Source organism: Leptinotarsa decemlineata, unplaced genomic scaffold (genome assembly GCF_025532065.1).
Source record: "Leptinotarsa decemlineata unplaced genomic scaffold, Ldec_3_MD MMD2_tig00078422_RagTag_RagTag, whole genome shotgun sequence".
In the NCBI taxonomy this organism is placed as follows: Eukaryota; Metazoa; Arthropoda; class Insecta; order Coleoptera; family Chrysomelidae; genus Leptinotarsa; species Leptinotarsa decemlineata.
Window position 1 is genome coordinate 19,842,486 of NW_027412747.1, and position 16,349 is coordinate 19,858,834.

Consider the following 16,349-nt stretch of genomic DNA (forward strand, 5'->3'; position numbering starts at 1 on the left):
TAACCAAAATAGTCGATAGGCAATATTTTTCCGTTTTGACATTCAAAATGACAAAAGAAGAAGGGCATCACTTGCTTCATATGACTCGGTTTTGCAGTTTTGAGTATAAAACAGAAACAGAGCTGTCAAAAAGTGGCTGCACTTCCCTATGACATCGAGGGTACCTATTACTACAGCTTCTTTCCATATTCAAAATATTTGCAACCTTCTCTTTGAAACACGTACTTGGGTTTTTTACATTGGGAATGAGTTTCTAGAAGACATTTGAGTTTTTTGAGTTCCGAAAGATAGTTGTGTGTCAAAGACTTTTCCTCTTTCAGAGTTTGTTTGTTCTGGCTTCAGGCAGAAGCCAATCGAACCTGAGATGAAAAACTCATATAATTCTTCTTCATACTTTTTTCAGTGCCTATCGTCCAAAAAATAAGACCCCGGTAATCCTTAGCTCGCACAAGTTTCGACTATTGAGGATTGTCGTTCATAAAGAAGCAAAAGCTGGTTAAAGGAAAAACCGATTTTGAAGAAACTTTTGAATATTCACTACTTGTACGTACCTCATTCAAAAATAGAAACAACTGAGTAATCTATTTTCTCAGTGTCATCTATTTTCATAGTGTTATCTATGGTATTCCAATATCTCGAATACAACAAACATTTGCTTCGTTATTGCTCCCCAGTTGTTATTTTCAATGGTTAATCATGGCTTGATAAAGGTATATCGTCCAACACTAACAGCTCATTAAATATTTACTTTCGTTCACATGTTCTATTTCTATTCATTGTTTTTAAAAAATTTATTGATAACAATGTTATCACCATCATGTGTTTGCGTTGGAACCTGTATCACTGAATAAATAATAATATATTATTTTTGCACCATTTTCTAATTTCCAGTTAGTGTTACTGAACGAGTTAACGTGTGCGATTTTCTTGTTTTCATAATGTGAGTTTGTGCAATGCACGATTCGGTTTTGCTGGTCGATAGTAACAAACTCAATGGGAAAAACATCTGTATATATACCAAAATATGGACTTTATTATTCGAATATTAGCAAAATGTGAAAATATAGCAAAATCACAAAGTGAGAAATTTCGGCTCCAAGATTACATGATTTAGCCTGAGTTTTATTCTAAATTCCATCACAAAGGAATTGAGTAGAATATTGAGAGAGATCTGATACAGGTCTATTTGTTTTCTTGATTATCATCAGTATCCCAAATATTTCAAGTGACTCTGATTTTTCCTTCTCTGACATGAGGTTGCAATCTACCTCAATTATTTTATACTATTTTGTTGGGTTCATAACGTTCCAGAATCTGAAAAAAAAATGTAAAAAAATGGAAGCTAAATCAATAGAGAAAGTCCAATTAGTCAGTAACTTGTTTCCATTAACTTTGCTTACAGATTGAAAAAAATTATTATTGATATTTGGCTTTCTTAGGTGGTTAACGTTTCGGAAGACAATCCTTTTCCGTTTTCGAAACCTGTATTCACTATAAAAATCTCGCCTCAAACTGCAATGATTCTAATTTTTTTTACACAAGTCAAGAGAATGGAATGTATAAAATATTGAATCCTCCACATAAAACTGTCGTTTAAAGAACCACCAAATTTCTCTCCATTTTGATTTCTGATAATGATAAAAAGTTTCAAGATAACCTAATATTCGTATTATGTTCGCAGTTAGAAAAAAAAATTTCAGTTAGTCTTCTTTCTAATAAATTGTAATTGGTTAATGATTCCCATTTTTCAACAACGAAATCAGTTTTGATAATTCGATCCAAAAAATTATGGCAAACTCGTTTTTGCATGAGGCATCAGAAATATAAAGAGCTATTGAGTATAACATTAGATTTGAAAATATACTTTGCTTTACGAAAATAAAATGGAATTTTATGCTGCTAATATGTTAATTTATATTACGCTGTAGACTTGGCGCATTCGCCATATCTTTAAAAATTATGGTCCGATGAAATCTGTGAAAGAACAAATAAAAACAAAAGAAAGAATGGAATGTTAAAATAATAGAAAATACCAAAAATACGGAAATTGAATATTCGGGTTATTTGTTTAAAACAAAAAAAAATACCAAAAATGATTAAGCAATGAGTATGAAAATGCATAACACTAATTTGTAAAGCAAACAAATCATTGTGACCAAAAATGAAAATTATTTGATAAATGGGTTAACGATTAGCGAATAGTCAAATTTTTCACAAACAATAAAAATTTAATGAAGACAAAATAAAATAAGTAAAATAAATGAAAAATAAGAAAAAACAAATGAAAGTAAAAAAATAAAGGAAAAAGAATGAATTTTAAACCAGGTCACTTCACAACGTTTCGATTCTCACTATTCACAATGTCTTCTTCAGTTGATATCGGAGTATAAAAATTCAACAAACGTCAAAAGGCCAATGTTCGTGATTTGAAATCAAAATGAATTGATAAATGGTACCTAAATAATAAGTGGAATATCACCTCACTCATTCTGATCTTTCTTATCCAGATAATAACAGATAATAATTTGAATCGTTTTAGCGAATTTTATAGTATATTTACAAATTTTTTGCTGAATATTTAACAGATTCATCGTGAATTTTGATAACCTTATCAATATGATCACCTCAGAGCAAATTGATTTTAAAAAATGAATTATGTTCAACATATTCTTTAACTTACCTACTAATCAATCATGAATCAGTCTGTTCTCTAATCAGTCTGTTCTCTAATCAGTCTAATTGATTCAATTTCATTACAAATATTTGAAGTACCTACAAACTGAACGTGAGAAACAATTTTTCATGTACTTAATTTAATGTTTATGAAGGAAGTAGTTATTTGGGATGTATTTCTGTTCATATCCTACAGATATTTTGTCATTCATTATTTTTTTATGTTGACGAATCAGTAGGAAGCCAAAAGTTTCATTTTACCTAAACTAACCTTTTTTTGCAGTAACAGTTCGAGGTCTATGGACAGACCTACAGACTACGAGGATCCACCTCCTGGCGGTCTCGAGAACATGTGGGGTATGGAGACAGGGGCGGACTGCGATTGTCCTGGGCCGCCCCCTAAGTTCATGCTACCGCCCCCTCCTCGCCCGCCCATTCTCCAACCCGAAGACCCCATGTACTGCACTGAGGATCCCTTGCCCATCGAAACGTGTGATGCCCTACCGGTAAGCTCATCGACAACGACTATTTTTTTCATTTTCCAAGAAATCATTGAAATATATACAGTGAGTCTCACTTTTATGTCAACCATCCCGTGTTTTAGTTTTCGAAAATAAGATTTCAGACATTTTTTAACCGTTGCGTTGGTGTAGGGAGTTGAGACTGGCCTGACCGAAAAAACAGTATTCAAGTATGCGCACTAACTATATGTGAAAAGTTTTTTTTCTTATACACGAAATTGGGCAAATTTCGGATATGCGGTTGGTTATCTCGTTCACAGGCATATGGGGCGATGACAAATATGTTGTTTGTTGTTCGCTTCAACCTAGTTCGAGGAATGATACTGTGAAGGAATTGAATTTTCAATAATCGGAAATCATCGACTTCATGTTGATGTGGCCACCTAGATTTCCAGACTTTTTTCTCTGGGGACTTCTCACACAAAAGGTTTACGAAAACCGCTCAAGAGATAGAAATGAACTTTGTGCAAGAACTCGACAGGTATGTGCAGATATTAGCCCTCGAGAACTAAGGAACCTAATCAGAAACGACACATGTATCGAAATACGTGGTAGATTAGTAGAGGCTACTAGAATATGAGTTAGAATTAATTGTTGCACTGAATCGAAACATTTCAACAATTAGTTATTAGTTACGTTCATTGAAATTTTTTGCTTCATTGTTAGTGGCGTAGTGATTTTTTTCAATTAAAAATCACTAATAAAAAATCCCGATTTCCGACTAAGAAAAAATATCGTAGTATGCCCTGAAACTTCAATAAACATTTCAAATTTTGTCCCAAGGTAGACCTTTTAGTACTTGACATTAAAAAAAAATATTAAAATCGATTTTCAACTTCAAATTTTAGGGGGGTGTAAAAATGGGTCACACTGTTTAAATCAACTGGAAGCCCTACAGAGGTGCTTCCTAAAATATGTCTTTTGAATTTGAAGGCCTATTATGAATTGTTTGTAACTCAAAATTTTTGTAATCTCGAGGTAAGGCGTAAATATTATTCATTTCTTTTTTATTCAAGGTCATAAACAATATCATCACTGGCTCTCAACTGTTACATATGTTGAATTTTTGGGTTCCTAGACGGTCATCTAGGAATAGTGTCACATTTTATCTCAACACTCCGCGTACAAATATAATGAAAAAATCTTCAATTTATACAATGTGCGATACCTCTTATCCTGTTAGTCATGTCCTAGATATATCCAACTGTCAGATTATACAAATCAAAAGACATTTTTTAGCTAACTGCTAAAAAATATAAATTCACAAATTATGTAAGTACATATTTGTAAATGTCACTGTTACTCCCTATTCTGTAATTGGGTTCATCCTGTAGAATAGTGTATGAAATAAATAAATGTGTCTGTAAAGAATCATGTGTAATATTTTTCCGTTTTGCTATATTATTTTGAAACATACGCAAATGTATCTATAACTGACAGTGCATGACATGTCAAATGTACCAATAGTTGATACACTAGAGATCAGTAAGTACCTCAAAATGACACTTGATAATTCAGGGGAATAAAACATTGTATTTTTTGTCTTTCATTCAATTCCTCATTCATACTTTATGAATTTTACTCACAAACATGTTACAGACACGAATGAATAAAGTTTTTGGAGCAGTGCTACAACGAATGAAATTTACTTTTGTTCAAAATAAAACTGGAGCGTGAAATTTTGTAACGCAAATCCTTGATTTATATTCAATTATGAAACGTTGTTTCATTATTGTCTACCGTAAAACTTGATACTTTCATAATTGCCGCGAGGCTGAAGCTACTTTCAATGGTTTCAACGTTTCGGGAAATAAAAACTCAGTTTCTCCACAGCAAAGTTTACCGGAGTTGTATAACTCCCGGATCTCATAAATATCTGGAAAGAGAGAAATTTAAATGATACTCCACAACTTTAGTTGTGCTCGAGAGAAACAAAACGGTTTTATTAACTTCAGTTTGAACTATAAAATTTGATCGTAAACCTGGAATAGCTCCAAAAGTGCTGATGTTTCATACAAACACGAATCGATTTGGACAGTTTGCTGCATCGAACCACGAAAATTATAATGTGAACTGCAATTGTGCAACATTCGTAAAATTGTTCGGAACAAAAGTCGATAATATTATAATTATTGATGGTTCTGTATACATAAAGTGACTGCTACATCATACATGCAATTATTACTATTATTAGTCAAATATTCGGTTATTTGGATATCTTTTCTACAAAAATAGTTTTCTCTAAACATCATCCACACTTTTCTCATTCCAGGATGACCATTATCTTCATGTCAAAAGCTAATTCATTACTAATAACATATAGTTCCTGATCCTTAATTGTCTTTAACGAAATACCATTGACTTTTCTACATTTCATTATATCTTTTGCTTCTTATTTATTCTGATCTTTTCTATAATTTTGTTAAATGAGAAGATTCCCTGTTGGTCTATTAATATATTTACCCCAATTTGTAATGATCTTTCACCTTGCCAATTATGTTCTTGTAAATGTAATCCATCTATATGTTTACTATTATTTTGTTCTTGTGATGTACTGTTTGGAACCTTTGGTGATCACCAAGTGATCATCTTCAAGAGGAAGATAAAACAGTTTTATCTTCCTCTTGAAGATGATCACTTGGTGATCGAAACACATGTCGAGGTGTAAAAATAACGATTTGTTGTTGGGAAAAATCTCCAGTAATATTCATTATTTTGTAATTTCAAATGTTTGTCATAGTTAATTTTACTATTAGCATGATATTCTGAATGTTAGTTTACATTAGATAATTTATTCTACTGAGAATTTGTCATTTCAACCTCATTACTAGTAGTTTGTACCTCAGTCTTAGCGTGTGTCCGTTGTATATTATTAAGCTGTCTGATTTCTTCCACAGTTCTACTTCTCCTATGTATGTAAATATCATTTCTTTCATCTCCGTAAGCACTATAATCTCTGTTATTGTTCCTATCTATCATTGTTCCTCTTCGTCTGTATATATTATTTGAGTAATCACCAAATTATAATTGCAACAATTCGAAGTGATCTAGATATCCATCCCGAATGTCTGGAACAAAATGCATTTGAAAAACGAGGAATTGGAACCGAATAATATCAACTACTGGATGTTCCACAAGACAGCCTTGGCACGATTTGAATCTTCAGCATGATACATACATCTTAAGAATATTTCTTACTTTTTCAACTGTCCTATTTTTCGGAAACCCTTCATACATCAATCTAATTTCAGTGCAGGCATGCCTGTCACTTAATCTAGTTGATGAATCGACCCAAATAAACGAATTCACTTAGCACTTGTATTAATTAGCTCAATGAAGCCTTAATTACGGTTATGAATTGATACTGCATCACAAAAGGAAATATCAGAGCATTCATTTTTGCGCAAATGTTACTTTTCTCTATTAATGAATACTGTATCAGTAGCAGCATTTTTTTTCAGTCTCTGTGATGCCAATCTTCCCCAGGCTTTTGATCTGTTCGACCATCTGAAGGCTCTATATTTGATAAAATATTATTAATAACGATAAGAGCATCTTCACTCAAATATTACAAATAGTTCAGTTGTAGTTGTCTTTTTTATGAGAACGGTCTGTCTTTATAACAAATCTTCCAACAAGGACTTCGTCTGTCAAATCAGTTGTCATTTATTCAGTCTGTTCTGCCAAATCACCATGGACGGATATAGTAGTCAACAATACGTGCAAATAGTAAAATTGTTCGGGCAACGTACCGCGCGCTCTGCCCATTTCAAAGAGAGGACCATTCACAATGAGGTGGATGATAACACGAAATATGCCGAAAACATCGCCGCTGTCTCTCCCCCCCCTTCCCACCATGCCCCCTTCCAGGTTGAGTACTCTGAGATAAAATCTTCCCCACACAGTTACTGTGTGCAGAACATCCCCTCTCGTCCATCCACTCCCACTCTTATAAGTGGACCTCAACCTACTGATAGGCTCTTCAGCAAGATTACCATCTGACCTTCTGCAGTCGAAAGCCAGCCTTTAGGTTCTTCTACTTTCTAATCTGATATTTTATTGAATCGTGACTGTACTTGAATGTAATTATTGCACGGGGCCCCCAAAAACAAACCGTTGACGAGTGTCTTTAGATCGCGAACAAGTGTTTCTCAGTGAATCTGCAAAAGAATTCTGGTTAGAAAGGTATTATATTTACCGGAGCCGTCTGATAGCGACTCTTGAGGGTGATCTCTGATTCTGCTTGGTTGGCCTTCCTGGCAGCCGATTTCGTTCAGCTCACAAGAACTGGACTTTTCGCATACCACAACTTCGTGAATTTTGCGACGTAACTTGGGCCTGTACCCGTACTATATTCAGCTGTTTTTCCAAGTCTGGCATACTCACCAGTTATCCTGATTTCTGGGGATGAGGACTATCTTAGCACCCAGAATCAATATATTTCCCACTAAAAAGTTTTCTGGTGATATAAACTTGGTTTTCAAAAAAAGTATCAAAGATCGACTGGAATATTTTTATGGATAATTGGATTTTGAAGCCACAGACTTCCGGATTTTGAAAATATCTGAGAATTTTTGTTGAGCATCTGTCAAAATATTTTTAGTTAAAGTTGAATGACCCTATATTTCTTTCAAGTCTCCAGAACACAATCAATCTCCATTGCTCTTGACATTTTGTTTCCATTTTTTAATCCCATTTTAACAATCTCGTTCACGGAACTAGTTTGTGCGGGTTGTTTACTGCATATTTGTCATATTTTGGACAGAATTTCGCTTATCCATAAGTTTGCATCATAAAATACCTCATATCCACATAAGACATGAAGAGCTGCTTCCAGGTCTTGCATACTCACTAGCTCTCCTAATTTCTGTAGTTAACGACTATCTTGGCACCCAGAATCAATATATTTCTTCCTGAAAAGCGAATAAATGTTTCTCTTTTGAGAGCTATATTATTCAATGTATATTCACTTGGACTCCTAAACAGAATGTCATCGTGATTTCATCCAGGTTTGGAGACCAGCTTCCCTACCCTTTTGGCTGATTGTTGGTCTTGAGAGGGACCAATGGGTTCATGACTGAATTGGTGACGGCATGAAGTCCTTAGACATCAGTGTCGCCCTTCACGGGATACCCCTACCTGGCTGGGGTGGGATGGATGAAAGAGTTATTCATCCGTAAACGGGGGACATGAGGGCCTCATTCGACAGAGTGTCGGGGCCTTCTATATCGGGAGGGGTCGTCTACAGCATAATCTGTGGCTTCCCTAACTAACGGGTTTTCATGAGTTTCCGTTTTTTCGAAAACTCTCTCATTCCCCGACTGAATGGACTGCCGAATGGAAGGCAGATGCAAATCTCTGCGGATGGCTTCATTTCGCACGAACCAAGGAGCATTCACAATCATCCTAATTAACTTATTTTGCAACCTTTCCAAAATGGAAATGTTGGACGGAGCCGCTTGTCCCCAGACGCCTGTAGCGTACATGATGACAGGCTTGAACATCGTGTTATAGATCGTAATTTTGTCATCCTTGATTTTCTATTGAACAGAGGGTACAGACTGGCTATCCGACCCTCGATCTTAGATTTGACGTACATAATGTGCGGGTTCCAAGTGAGCCTACGGTCTATCAAAAGGCCGAGGTACTTTACCCGCGCTTGCCAGTCAATCTCCCTTCCAGAGATTCTCACTTTTCTGATTTGACACTTATCAATGTTTACCTCTAACAAATCATTTCTACACCACATGGAAAAGGCTTCGAGATCTTTTTAAACTAGTTCAGCATCTTCCCGGTAAGAAATTGCTCGATAAAGTTTGGGATCATCAGCAAACATAAAAAATTCTGAATATTCGAAAACAAACTCTGTCCGATACAAACAAGTTGAACAGCAGTGGGCCCATATGAGAACCCTGCGGTACCCCTGATGGAATCTGAATGGGCGTAGAAGTTGTAATTCCGTATTTTGAAGAACATATAGCACATACGCGGCTAATAACCTAGCAGTTGATGCCGCAAAAAAAAGACAGTGAATACTAAGATTTATTTTCTCAAAGATAGCTTACATCATTCATCCTATGCATTGACGAATCACCTTGAAGATCACTCGATTCAGGTCTCTTGATTTTTTTGCCACGTTGAACAAAACTTAACTTGCAACTCTAGATGATTAACTTCAGAATAGGTTTCATTGCAAAATGTTGGAAAACGAAGATATGAGATCAATAGATTTTTACATCATCAGAGAAATTTGTAACAACAAAATGTATAAGGTAGTCATTCATCACCGAAATTCTCATGTTTCATCTGAATATAATTTGTACTTGTCTTTCCCTGTATACATAACTTATGAAGCACCGTTCTGAAAACAGCTTCTTTATGTTGTCTCTCTGGAGTAACTGCACTCCTGCAACATTTTAATGCAAGTGAAACGGGTTTCTGCACCGCAGTGTATCAAAAATGTTTCAATACCGAAATAATTAATATTAATTAATTCAGAATTGACATGGATGCAATGAGCATGTTTCATTAAAACATTTCTCTGAGGCATTATTAGCTCAATTAGTCATAATGACTTCCACCCGGAGCTGGTTTCACATGTATTAAAAAATTTCTTTCGATAATTATAATTCCCATTACTTTTACCGAATAGAGTTATTAAATTTTCTTGTTTACCCTGCAATTAAAAGATAACGATTACCATTCGTCGACAAATGATCTAAAGTTTTGTCATTTTTAATGAAATATTGACTTTACGGTCACCAGTAATAGCTGTAAAAGTCTCCCATGAAACGATGGACAAAAAATGGTAATTCGTTCGGCAATTATGACTTGGGGAATAGTTAACAGCTAACAGCTTTATACGAAATTTCAACAGAATTTATGGTCCCAAAGTAGCTGTCGTTTGTTAGACTTCCACGATGGATTTAGTACAGCTGGGGATGTAAATGATGATACTGCATAGAAATGAAAACGAAAGTGGGAAAACCGCTGCTGTTTGCTTCTATTTGTACGAACGAAAAGTTAAAAAACAGAATAACTTTTGATGGCTGTTGACGTGCAGATAAACGTTCTTCATCTATTATATTTGAAGTAATACCAGGAAAAACTCAAAATATTATCGAGTTCGTAGAACGCCTAATTGTGTGATAACAACGCAGACTTTTACCAGTGTAGTGATTTCGATAGCGATGGTGAACAATGCAAGATTCGGATGCATTTGAATATTGAAACACAGAAAGTATGTTTCAATGTGTATAAAAATCTACATCTCAAGTTTGGTTACGAGGGAAACAAACTATTACAAGCAACAGCAGATTTGACCGAAATTCGTTTCTCAACTGTACGTAAAATAGTCAAAAACAAGCCTTATGAACGCGAGACGCGATGTGGTGCGGGATTCCCAAAACCTTTAGATTTTCATCTGATAAAATCATTAAAAAAATATACGACTGTTACAAAAGCAATGAGATTCCTACAATTGAAATCATAAGGAAAAAATTGAATACTTCCGACCATAACGTGAGCTGCTGTGACAAAACTCTTCAGAATTGCATATAGAAACTATGATTTGAATTTAAAATGATGAACAAACGTCAAGCAGTTAGGGAAAGCAGGAGAATAGTGGAATTCAGTAACAAATACTTAGAACAAATAACTGAATATAGACAAGAAGAACGGAAAATTTTCTATTTGGACGAATCTTGGTATGACACTCACGACTCATTTACGAAAAGGTGGACTGATGGTTCGGGAATGTGTACGCCTAACATGCCTGCAAACAAAGGATCGCGACTAATCATTGTGCATTGCGGAAGAAGTAAACGATGGGTTCCGAATTCTTTGAAATTATTTGGAAAAAAACTCAAGGAATGGTTTGAAAACACATCGATCCCAAATTGGGATGCGAATAGTGTAATAGTTCTTGACAACACTTCCTATCATTCGCGACAGTTCATCAAAGTACCGAATAAAAATTCGGGGAAAGCTGAAACACAAAAGTTTTTAAATGGATAACAATTTGTATTTTGGAGATCAATATACCAAAAACCAACTACTTGAAGTTTTACAGACAAAAACATTTGAAAAATTGTATGCCCTTGTGAGTATTTCTGGAAATTATGGACACACCATACTGAGACTGAGGATTGAAAAAGCAATTGTAGTTGAAAAAGACTATTGGGGAATGGATACTTCCATATTAATGGTGGAAATGAATTCATTATTTATTTAACTGACGATAGTGATAATTAACAGATTCACAAATACATCGTGCTCTCTCAACCACCGTTTTAATTACCCCTCCATTTCGTTGTGGCTGGTAGTTAGAGTTTCTGTTAATTTCAACTATATTTTTCTTATTCCGACTGCTTTCCTGTCTTTTCCCCTGTCTATTTTGCTCTGAAGTTCCTTCATAATCTCAATCCTTTTTGACCATCGTCCATATTCAATTCCACTCTATGATTTCTCTGGAATACCATTTACATATTTGTTAGGATGCTCAATGAACTGTGCGGTTCCGGTTCGTTCGAATGGATTGAAATTAAACGGCTTTGTTAAAAAACAAATACTTCGTCGTTCCAGCGCGATTTCTGGGCTCAATTGGAAACGAAACAAAATTAAAATCATGCCGCAGACTGGAGAGCCGAATGCGAGTAGATAGCCTCAGAGAATTCATGTTAATATTTCCGGTATGACCTCTTTTTGGTCCTGAAATTTATGGAGGTGCCGCAACTTTTTCAATTCACCGAAATTAAAAGTTCTGGGTGAATCTCGTTCTATTTCAAATGAAATTAAAAACTTTTCACCGGGGAAAAATCGCGGCAATGCACAGAATTCGTATCAAGGGAGAGTTTTACCAAGAGGAATAAGAGTACTTGAACGTCACAAGACAGGAATTTTGATGAAATATTGGCCAATTTTTATCAAAGACTAATTGCAGACGTGATTATGTTGATAAAACGTGAAGCTTCCTGAATTATGTTTTAACACCTCGAAAATCGATAATAATTGAATAAAGTAAAAAAGTTTTTTTCAAGTACAAAACACAAGCACTACAATAAAATCCTTAAGGCGATATGACATTTAGTGTTAATGGATCGATAGTTCCAGAAAGTTGATATAATTGAAAGTTCGTAGCCGCTCCAACAACTTACTGTCAACTGTATCATCCAGCTCGACCACAGCTGCTCGTGACTGCTAATTATCCATTTTTAATCATGCCGTAATTGTCAGACGGTAATTAATACCATTGCCCTATAGTATTCTCTGTATCGCTCATAAATACAACGAGAAATGGGCCCGACCGCGCTGCAAATTGTCAGTTAAACAACTTGAGTTATTAATAATAAGGCATATGTTTTTGAGGATGTCAAATGTTAACGGTCCATATAGCATGAACAGCAATAAAATCCAACATACACAAATATTGGGACAGTTGACGTCTTGTGCATGTATAAATAGCAGACGTTTTCAGTTCTCTCGAACCTTTGTCTTGCTCAGGGCCGCATTGACGTGAAGTAGAAAGAGTGGTCACGATGGGAGAAAATAAGAATGATCATTCATTGAAAGACATTGCTTGTGAAAGAATCAGTGTTTCTTTCTTTTTATTTATTTTCTTCCATCACTTTCACAATGGAGAAGGAAGTCCACAAATAATTGCCATTCTTAGACGTATTGGTGAAGAAGATCGACACTAAGTTGGAAACATCTGTATACCGAAAACCCACTCACACGGGACAGTATCTGAACCATGAATCCAACCACCATCAATCGACTAAAAAAGGAATCATCAAGATTCTATTGGACCCTGCTTTCGGATACTCCAAAGCGATGGTGTAACATACTTTGGCTAAAAGACAGCAGGAGCCTCGCAAGGAAGAGAAGCCGTCACAACCAGTGCTTGCACTTCCCTACATCAGAGGATTATGCGAAAGGATAAGAAGAATTTGATCCAAGTACAACATCAGAACCTGCTTCAGATCCGGAAACACTATCCGCAGCAGCCGTACAAAAACCAGGCCACTAAACGCAGGCTGCGATTTCAAGAATTGCATTCATCGGATACCCTGTGAGTGCGGAAAATCCTATATCGGTGAAACTAGGAGGCTATTAGATGTTCGCATTGCGAACCACAAGAAACACACACAGCGATGGGAAACCAGCAAATCAGGAAGAGCAGATCACGTTTGCACACATCAACATAACATCGAATGGTCCCAAGCTGAGACCATACACAAGAAGGAATATTGGTTCAGGAGGAAATTCAAAGAAGCCGCATACATGTTGTCCAACAATGTATTCAACCAAGCTAGCGAAGAGATACGCAACATAATCAAGCGAAAAATGGACAACTCCCGCCAAACGGCTATCTCCCACTAAACCGGTGAAGCGGAGAAAGGAAAGCGACGATAAGTGAAAGCACTCGAATGACCCAAAAATAGTCATCCTTCGGAAGAATTAGTTTTTTATTTTTTATTTTCATTTTTTTGTTCAATTGTTCTATTTTCACCTGTATTTTATTTCACTATTATTCCATTGGATCACCAATGGTTTGATTATTTCGATTATTCAAAAAGAAAAATTGAAAAAACATTCACGAAAACATGGAAATGATGAAAAACTGTTAAATAACTTCAGACTTTATCGTAATTACTTGAATAGACTAATAAAATAGACAAAAGAACAGTATTATATGAATAAACTGAAAGAGGTCGAGGAAGATATAAAAAAGGTATGGAAATCAGTCAATGAAGCAACTGGGAAAGTTAAAAATAAGGAAAATGTAAATGAAATATATGATAATTGCCATGCTCTCACAAACGATCCTAAAGAGATAGCTAACATTTTCAATAATTATTTTTGTGATATCGGACCTGAGTTATCTAATAACATTGAAAAAGTTGATGGATATTTGAATTTAGATTTTAAGCCAAATAACAAAAGTTTATATTGGTCGCCTATTACAGAAACTGAAGTGATTGAAATGATAAAGATTTAAAAAATGAATCTGCTCCAGGCCCTGATGAATCAAATAGCACTTTACTTAAATCTGTTGAGTATTTCATAGCGAAACCCTTGACTCATGTCTTCAATAATTGTTTAACGTCTGGTATTTTTCCATCAATTCTCAAAATTTGTAATGTCATACCAGTGTACAAGAATGGAGATAAAAAATGTATTGATAATTATAGACCAATATCTTTGACAAGTAATATTAGTAAAGTGTTCAAAAAATGTATAAAAAAAAGAGTAGTTACCTTTCTTGCAAATGAAAACATTTTGTCAACTAATCAATTTGGTTTCGGGGAAGGAATGTCAACAGAAGATGCAATTTTCAGTGTAACTCGAAATATATATAATAGCCTGAATATTAACAAAAAAGTGATTGGAATATTTTTAGATACGAAGAAAGCTTTTGAAACCGTATCTCACTCTAAACTCCTGGAGGAACTAACACAATACGGAATAAGAGGCGTTTGCCTTGGACTTTACCTAAGTTACTTAAGAAACAGAAAACAGTTCGTAAACAATATAGTTGTCTCAGATCCAGTATCCCGCATTCCTTATACAAAAGATCTGTAGAATATCGGTGGGGTTTTCCCAAAATCAACTTCAGGAATATGTTTCGGATAATCTCTATAGTAGTTTGATGTGTGTTCGTAGTGCCCCACCCCAACCTAGTATGCTGTAACGTAAGAGAATTTCTACTGTAGCAAAGTAAAGTGTTTTCATATGCTTGAATGACGAAATTTCCGTAAGGTTTGTGTATGTATAAAAGATGTTCTGTAGTTTTTTGATGACGTACAGAATGTGATTCTGCCAGTATTTGATTTCTTTTATAGGTAATATTGAGAAACTTTGTTTTTGTGAAATAACGATTTCAAGATTATCAAAATACGATCTGCTTTCATTATTGTAACTAATAGGTAGTTGATTAGTTTTTTCCATGTTGACCTTGAGTAATTTATGTTAGAAACAGTTCTTTACTAGTGAAAAATCAGCCTGAGCTTTATCTCTGTCCCAGTTATGATGGGATAAAAGCCGAAACCGGTCGTAAAAATGAAATAACTAGTGGAAATTGGCAAAAGTGTTCTCATTCTTTCCATTAAAGTATGCATTATCATTTGTGGCATTTGCCTCAATTTCCATTCGAAGTGGGGGATTATTGGGTTTCAGGTAGATTATTTTCTTCAAGCCGATACAATGACGATTAAATTGAACGCTTGGTAATCAAAACAGGTTGTTACAGCAATAAAAGGCTTCTACCCAATAGCGATGAAGCTGACAGCCATGAAATCGACATCTAGGTGTAATTATTCTTTGGATCATATGTGACTCTCCGTTTTTTGATCTCAAAATTGGTGTGAAAATTAGTTTCGATGCACTTGTCATTGAACGAGCTCTTCGTTTCCATTTTTCACCAAACCAATATTGTCTTAGTAACTTCGACAGATATTGTCATACATCTTCGCAAAGAAGGTGTTTTTTATATGATATTTCTACTAGTCCAAGTCGCTGTTTCAACAGGGATGACTTATCTTCCAAAAATTGCTCTTTCGCATGCTACAAACTTTCAAGTATGTTCACAGAAATTTCTTGTACGTTGCAACTGCGCGTAAATGTTGCAGATAATCCATTAGGAAAGTGAGGAGTCGAAGCAAAATATTCCTACGGTCTAAAAATGGAGGTATTAACATGATCTGAAGCTAACCGCCGGAGCTAGCGTCCGAAACTGCTTTTTGTTAACGCCCAAGGCCATTATGAGAGCTGTTGGAACAGAACGTAATACTATAAAATTCTCAATAAATTTAAAAAGAATTCCTCATTGTTTAAGGCTGTGATAATATTTGCTGCTTTCCATTGTCAGAATATCGAAAAATAAAATAAATGTTCTCTGCCTTGATAAACGTCGTTGAAGGAAGTGTTTCAGCACTTTGCGATGATCGATTTGCTGTTAGTGCGGGACTCTCAAAATTTCCAATCTTATTATACAATAGACATTTCAAGTTCCCGCTTATTGACAATCGCCTTTCTTTCCCTTCAAAATCCCGATCTAAAGTGGGTACTCAAGTTTCCTTCGAGGCCTCTATACAGAACCGGTCCTGGTCACCCTGCCTGGAAAAAACAAGCCTATATTATTTGTATAGAGATCAA

The 16,349-nt window shown here is 35.2% G+C and overlaps 1 protein-coding gene across 3 annotated transcripts in view; it reads left to right on the forward strand.

Moving 5' to 3' along the window:
* The window catches only part of pxb (putative Hedgehog signaling attenuator pxb), a 157,759-nt gene that overhangs the window by 20,066 nt on the left and 121,344 nt on the right, over positions 1 to 16,349 (forward strand). For 2 of the 3 annotated variants that reach the window (XM_074185972.1, XM_074185971.1), the window contains exon 2: positions 2,957 to 3,179. In XM_074185972.1, the coding sequence (XP_074042073.1) occupies positions 2,973 to 3,179 (207 nt within the window). In that variant the 5' untranslated portion in view covers positions 2,957 to 2,972. Of the gene's footprint in view, positions 1 to 885; positions 941 to 2,956; positions 3,180 to 16,349 lie in introns of those variants that run through there. The other variant, XM_023156701.2, reaches the window with a different exon arrangement.